Source organism: Rhinopithecus bieti, unplaced genomic scaffold (genome assembly GCF_001698545.2).
Source record: "Rhinopithecus bieti isolate Rb0 unplaced genomic scaffold, ASM169854v2 scaffold_10685, whole genome shotgun sequence".
Lineage (NCBI taxonomy): Eukaryota > Metazoa > Chordata > Mammalia > Primates > Cercopithecidae > Rhinopithecus > Rhinopithecus bieti.
This window is the reverse complement of record NW_016806950.1, coordinates 808524-815819: the sequence shown is the minus strand read 5'-3', so window position 1 is coordinate 815819 and position 7296 is coordinate 808524. Positions and strand designations below refer to the sequence as shown.

General features: G+C 56.3%; 1 protein-coding gene across 1 annotated transcript; it reads left to right on the top strand.

The window, feature by feature from the left end:
- The first annotated feature begins 4445 nt into the window (after window positions 1-4445).
- Window positions 4446-7269, top strand: EPOP (elongin BC and polycomb repressive complex 2 associated protein). Its single transcript, XM_017878992.1, is given in 3 exon segments — window positions 4446-5479; window positions 5481-5558; window positions 5560-7269. Coding segments are annotated over 3 exon segments (1140 nt in total). The 5' UTR covers window positions 4446-4468; the 3' UTR covers window positions 5611-7269.
- The last annotated feature ends 27 nt before the right edge of the window (window positions 7270-7296 follow it).

Genomic DNA, 7296 nt, shown 5'->3' with positions numbered 1-7296 from the left:
CGCCCAGCTAATTTTCTGTATTTTTAGTAGAGACAGGATTTCACCGTGTTAGCCAGGATAGTCTCGATCACCTGACCTCGTGATCTGCCCTCCTCAGCCTCCCAAAGTGCTGGGATTACAGGCGTGAGTCACCGGGCCCAGCCAGAAGGAGGAGTCTTATAAGCAATGTTCTAAAACTGGATTATGGGGCTGGGCATGGTGGCTCACGCCTATAATTCCAGCGCTTTGGGAGGCTGAGGTGGGCAGATCACCTGAGGTCAGGAGTTCGAGACCAGCCTGGCCAACAAGGTGAAATCCTGTCTCTACTGAAAATACAAAAATTAGCCGGGCGTGGTAGCATCTGCCTGTAATCCCAGTTACTTGGGAGGCTGAGGCACGAGAATCACTTGAATCTGAGAGGCGGAGGCTGCGGTGAGCTGAGATTGAGCACTCCAGCCTGGGCAACAGAGTGAGATTCTGTCTCAAAAAAAAAAAAAAAATTAGCGGCCGGGCGCGGTGGCTCAAGCCTGTAATCCCAGCACTTTGGGAGGCTGAGGCGGGCGGATCACGAGGTCAGGAGATCGAGACCATCCTGGCTAACACAGTGAAACCCCGTCTCTACTAAAAAATACAAAAAACTAGCCGGGCGAGGTAGCGGCGCCTGTAGTCCCAGCTACTCGGGAGGCTGAGCCAGGAGAATGGCGTAAACCCGGGAGGCGGAGCTTGCAGTGAGCTGAGATCCAGCCACAGCACTCCAGCCCGGGTGACAGAGCAAGACTCCGTCTCAAAAAAAAAAAAAAAAAAAAAAAAAAAAAAAAAGCTGGGCGTGGTGGTGGGTGTCTGTAGCCCCAGCTACTTGGGAGGTTGAGGCAGGACAATTGCTGGAACCCGGGAGGCGAAGGCTGCAGTGAGCCGAGATTGTGCCACTGCACTCCAGCCTGGAAGACAAAGTGAAACTCTGTCTCAAAGAAAACCCCAAAACTGGATTATGATGATGGTTGCATAACTGTAAATTTACTAAAAATCATGAATTGGACACTGAAAATGGGTTATGTGTGGTATGTTCATTTTTAAAAATACTGTCGGCCGGGCGTGGTGGCTCACACCTGTACTCCCACCACTTTGGGAGGCAGAGGTGGGCGGATCATGAGGTCAAGAGATCAAGACCATCCTGGCCAACGTGGTGAAACCCCATCTCTACTAAAAATACAAAAATTAGCTGGGCGTGGTTGCGCACGCCTGTTGTCCCAGTTTCTCAGGAGACTGAGACACCAGAATTGCTTGAACCCGGGAGGCAGAGGTTACAGTGAGTGGAGATTGCGCCACTGCACTCCAGTCTGGGTGACAAAGCAAGACTCTGTTTAAAAAAAAAAAAAAAAAAAAAAAAGTCTATTTCATAGGCCGTTATGGGGATTAAGTGACATCCAGTTCTTAGAACAGAGACTGGCATGCAGTAAGTACTACAGAAGTTTCTATGGGGTTGGACGCCTGGGGTGCAGGTCCCCAAAAAGGGCAACCGGGCAGGTCTCCTGCTCCCAAATCCTTGAACACAGTCCTTACTGCCCCAGGTGAGACCTAGATGGGCCAAGGAAAGGGAAGTGCTGACTTCTGGATCCAGAGGGGCCCTTTCTAGCCCTCACTCTGGAGGTGTTAGATGGGACCCGGCATCCAGCCTTGTCCCTCTTTTTCTCCTATAGGAGAGGTTCCTGAGAAGGGTGTTGCCGCCCTCGTCGCAGGCTGAGGATGGGGTCGAGAGTCCTCTACTGGAGGCAATGGTAATTGCAGCAGCTGGGCCTGCCGACGTGAGTTCTGGTGACTGCTCACATCATATTTCAACCCTCCCAACAATGTGAGGAAGCCACTGTTGTCTCCTTTTCACCGATAAGGACATTGAGTGTCTAGATGACCTGCCCAGGGTTGCACAGCACCACCCTGCCCCATCCAGGCCATCAAGGGTGGTTTGATGATCTCCTTTCAGCTGGTCCTTTCAGCTGGAGAGGCACTCACACTATTCTACCGTTTGTAGAGTGATTCCATCCCTGGGTCCATATTCTGGGGTGCCTGATGAGGGCAAGGGGAAGTAGGGAAAGTGGAGGCAGAGAGAAGGACTCACAATTGTAATGACCCCTCAATAAAGCCCCCAAACTCACATGGTTCGGAAGGGGGAGCTGGCAGCTTTTGGAGGCAGAGAAAGAAGAGGCCATTGATCTGCACTGTTATGTAATATTCACTCATTTATTCATACTGATCATTTTCTCGGGCATTCTCTCCTTGTGTCAACACTGTGCTAGGCACAGGAGTGCAACTAGGAACTGCTGTTTGGGATGAGTCCTCAGCACTGTCCTGCAGAAGAGACAGCCATGAAGATCATCCTTCCAGAACTTTTCTTGTGTATGTGTGCGTGTGTGCATGTGTAGACGTGGGCTTTTCGAGCAATTATGAGCCTTGGAGTCTAGACCCAGCTCAGCTTCATGACTTGGCAGGACCCCAGGATCCCCCCTCATGACAACTGCCCTGGAGAGCTCTTCTGCAGGAGATGTTAGAGGGTGAGTGTTTTGGGCAATGGAACACCACACCTCCTCCTTCCTCAAACCCTCGCCCCACCTAGGGACTTTACCTCTGGACTCTGCAGGTGGGGGAGGCAGACCCTCCTTACCCCTGTCATTCCAGATGTTATTTGATGACGCATAGGGAAACTACACCTCTGTTGTCACCTCTAGAAGGGTCCAGAGGCAAGCTGCATCATTTGTCCCCTTTCTGAAACCCTCTCTTGTCCTGGCCTCAGAATAAGATTTTTCTATCTGGAGCTGCCCCCAGCATTCTTCCACACCTTTACCCCAAGCCATCATACCAATCTCTATATTTCCACAGATAGGAAATGGCAGTATTCCAATAACCTGATTTTTATCAAGAGAGAAATATCCCAGGAAATCATTTATTCACTCACTTGCTCATTCATTCATTCATTCATTCATTCACACATATTGATTGAGCACCTATTATATCTTGGCCACTGTTCTAGGCAGTGGGGATGCACCACCAATCAAGATGAAGTTCTCATCAACTCATTTCCAGACTAATGGGAGAGACAGACACTAAAGAGTAAATCCATTTACAGACTTTTATGTAACAGTAAGCTATGCAGAAACTAAAGAAGGTTAAGGGGATAGAATAGGGTGGGCGTGTGTGCTGCAGAATTTGTACTGGAAATTCACTTTTCTTTATTTTCCTTGGGGATATGAGAGTGAGGGTCTGTGCATGCCCTCCTCTGGCCTCTTCAACCTGTTTGGCAGATCAAGCCTCAGAGGGGAGCATCCTGGGATTGGGGTCAGGGGTTGCAGAGCCAGCACTCTGAATTTAGTTGAGGCGGAGTATTTAGATACTGCATCAGAGAAATGGAAATAGGTACTGAGACAGCCTATTTATCGGCTTCCATGGGTGTAATAACACTCCCACCCTTCCAAATTTATTTTTTTCTTTGTTCATCTTGCATAGAACTACTGAGTTCTTAACTACTTGTACATTACAGCATTTTTTGAGCCTACTGTGTGCCACGTACTGTTTTAAGGGCCATTCACGGCCCGCTAGAATCCCTGCTGTGCAAAGCTTGTAAACAACCACTGCCTCATTTCATCTTTCCCCTAAACATTATTTCTGATATTCATCTACTTGATTCACATAGCTCTTTTAGTCCCAAGAGGGCAGATATGAACCGTCCCATTTTACAGATGCAAAACCCAGACTGCTCGGGAAAAAACGAGTTGCTTTCCAACGACGAAATCCCAGGACGCCACTGGGCCACGTGCGGCGGCGCATCTGGCCCCTCGCGATCCCACCCGCGCACGCTCCCTCCCGCGCTCCCTCCCAGCCGCCGCCGCGCCGGGTCCACGTGTGTGTGTCTGTGTGCGGAATGGGGACGGGGGCGGCGCCGCCGGAGGGGTGGGGTCCGGGCTAACGTCACGGGCGGTGCGGCCCAATCAGCGGCGGGCTCGCGGCCCCGGCGCTGGTATTGGGGCAGCGAGGGGGCAGTTCTCTATAACGCGGTCTCCAGGAGCCAGCGGGGAAGAAAGAAACCGAGCGGGCGGAAGGCGCCCTCCCCGCCGCCTGGGCCCGGGCACCGGGTGCCGGGCCCGGGGTCCTTCCCGCCTCCCGCGGCCGCAGGCCGCTTTGTTTCCCCTGCCTCTGCGCTTCGGGCGACTCGAGAGGGTCTCCCGCAGGGGCTGCGAAGGGGACGCGGCGGCAGAAGGGCGGCCGACCCCGCCGGGACTCACAGGGACCCAGGAGTCCGGCTGCCGGGAGGGCCGCGTGAGGAGAGCGAAGAGGGAGCCCAAGCTCTGCGGCCCTGGGTAGCGGGCCGGGGGCGCCCGTGAGCAGAGACCTCCCCGTCGACGGGGGGCGATGTTCCCCTCGCCCGTGGGCTCTTCGGGCAGCCAGGGCATCCCGCCGCTGGGACCTGGACCCCCTCAGTGGGCACCCCTCAGGCTGCTCCATGGAGACCCTGTGCCCCGCACCCCGCCTAGCAGTGCCGGCGTCCCCGCGAGGGTCGCCCTGCTCTCCCACGCCCCGGAAGCCGTGTCGGGGGACCCAGGAATTCTCTCCGCTGTGCCTGCGTGCCCTCGCCTTCTGCGCCCTTGCCAAGCCCCGGGCGTCCTCTCTGGGCCCGGGGCCTGGGGAGCTGGCGGCGCGGTCTCCCGTGCTGCGGGGCCCTCACGCCCCCCTGCGCCCTGGTGGCTGGGCCCCGGATGGCCTGAAGCACCTCTGGGCACCGACCGGCCGGCCCGGCGTTCCTAACACCGCGTCCAGCGAGGATGCGGACGTCGCAGCGTGCCCCCGCCGCGGAGAAGAGGAAGAGGGCGGAGGCGGTTTCCCGCACTTCGGCGTTCGCTCCTGTGCACCTCCGGGCCGCTGCCCTGCGCCCCCGCGCCCTCGGGAATCTATGACCGGCTTCGCCTCGGCCCCGCCTCGCCCGGCCCAGGGTCTCGAGCCTCAGCGTGGCCCAGCCGCCAGCCCGCCTCAAGAGCCCAGTTCCCAGCCTCCGTCGCCACCTGCGGGCCTCTCCACCGATCCCGCGGGTCCCGGGGCGGCGCCGGGGCCATTCCTGCCCGGCCAGCCTGCCGAAGTCGATGGAAACCCCCAGCCCGCCGCCCCCGAGGCTCCAGCTGCCAGCCCCTCGACGGCCAGCCCGGCTTCGGCCGCACCTGGAGATCTCCGCCAGCAACATTTCGATCGTCTGATCCGCCGGTCGAAACTGTGGTGTTACGCGAAGGGCTTCGCCTTGGATACCCCGAGTTTGCGCCGGGGGCCAGAGCGGCCGCCTGCGAAAGGGTCGGCTCGGGGAGCCGCCAAGAAACGCCGGCGGCCCGCGCCCCCTGCGCGCACCGCGCAGCCCCGCCGCCCTGCACCGACGCTCCCCACCACGAGCACCTTCAGCCTCCTCAACTGCTTCCCCTGCCCCCCGGCCCTGGTGGTGGGGAAGAACGGAGACCTAAAGCCGGCATCGCTCGCTTCGCCTCCAGGGAGACTCTAAGCCGCCGGCGCCACACCGCTGCTGGAGGTGGCAGATGGGGGGTCCCGCTGTCCCCTGAGCCCCCTGGCCCTCAAATTCTGGGGATCAACATGGATGAAAGCTGACCGTGGGACTTCTGCCAAAGGGGAAAAGTTGGGACCATGGCCAAACCGCGGGCTTGAGGAGGGAGCCCCGTTTCTCACATTTGTCCCCTTCCTTTACATTTTAGGAGCTGTGGGCAGAGGGACCTAAATGACAGTGATCTTCATTCAAGCACCTAAGTGTTCGGGGTGACAGTCCTTCCCCCTCATCCTTTGCAAAGAAACCCAGGGCTGGAGTCGGGAGAAGGCTTAAGCAAAAAAGGCTGATGACATAGATTTCAATCCCTGCCCCCTTCCATCTCGGACCGTTGAAGGCAGGGCCTGCACCCCAGTGGGAGCAAAGGAGGCTATCGCTCAAAGACAGCCCCCCCCCAAAAAAGAGAGAGAGACCTCGGTGATGGACAAACCGGTTGTTACTGTGTCTGTGGGCGAGCCTGGGGTGCTGGGGCTGCGGTGGGGGTGGGGAGGTGATTGGCAGCTCCCTGGGGGCATCCCCACCCCACTGTCCAGGCCTTTAACCCTTTGCTCCCCTCAGGCCTTCCCTAACGCTCCAAGCACGGTTGGAGCCTTCAATGGATGAGGGAGCTTGGGTAAGAGGTAGATCACCCCCTTCCTGTCCCCTTTCTAGGCCCCCTCAAGTGCAGGTGACCCCTAATTGGTGAGATCTTCAGTCTCAGCCGCCGACCTTTCCCTTTTGTCCAGTTTTGGAGTTCCCATCTTTTTCCCTGTTTGCTTTCCGAGTGTAAGGTCTGGCCGGTGCGAAAGATTCCCCCCAACCTTGATTAATCAGCCCTTTCCCCCAACTTACTTTCCGTAGGACTGGTAGGGCTGAGGGACCTCTTCTCCAGAAAAGTGCTTACTTTGCCTGGGGAAGGGGCAAGACACTGTCCCAGGGAAAGTAATAGAAGGTGGAAGAAATCAATAAAATCAGACCAAACAAGTCGCCTTTCGAGGGCCTCCACCGATTTATGGATGAGAGGGGGTGGAGGTGGAAGGCAGGCCCGAGTCCATTCTTGGACACCCAAACTCAGCCCCCTTAAAGAGTGGAAACTAAACAAGCTGCACTTTGCAGAGGTGGTAAATGAAAGGACTCTTGGCCTAACTGCAAGAGTCTCCTGGGGTTTGAAAGGACAAAGTTTGAGTCTGGATGGGATCTGCGCTGAGGTACCTTAAGCTTCTCCCGCAACACGTCCCAGCCTCAGGCTTTGCGGGAGTTGTCAGAGATCTGATGGATCCGAAGGGGGCAGGGCCAGGGGATTAGGTTTGAGGTCAGAGGTTCTGTTTTCCAGGGGAGGGGTGAGATAGGCCTGGATCACACCCTCTGCCCTGCCCTCCAGCTAGGAGGATCTTGAGTCAGAGAGGGTTGGAAGTGTTTTCTCCTCCACCCAGGTGAGGTCAGGGGAGGTTAGGTCTTAGGCAGATGGCAAGTTGAGGTGTGAAGGGAAGCTGGGGCTTTCGGATCTACTGAACAACCGAGGGACCCAGTGCCCCTTCTGCCCCGCACTAGTGAATAGCGCCCCCTCTTCCCCCCCGAAAACGAGGTGAGAGAGGAACAGTTCCCACGCTGGGGAAGGACTTGTCTCCTTTTCTGTGAAAATGCTTTGTAAAAAGTTGTTACTGTTTGCATAGAGCAGATTCATGAGAAAACTGTTTTGGACCATAAAAGTTTGTTTGTTTTAAAAACTGTCTCCTTTCATTTTTCTTTCCCTG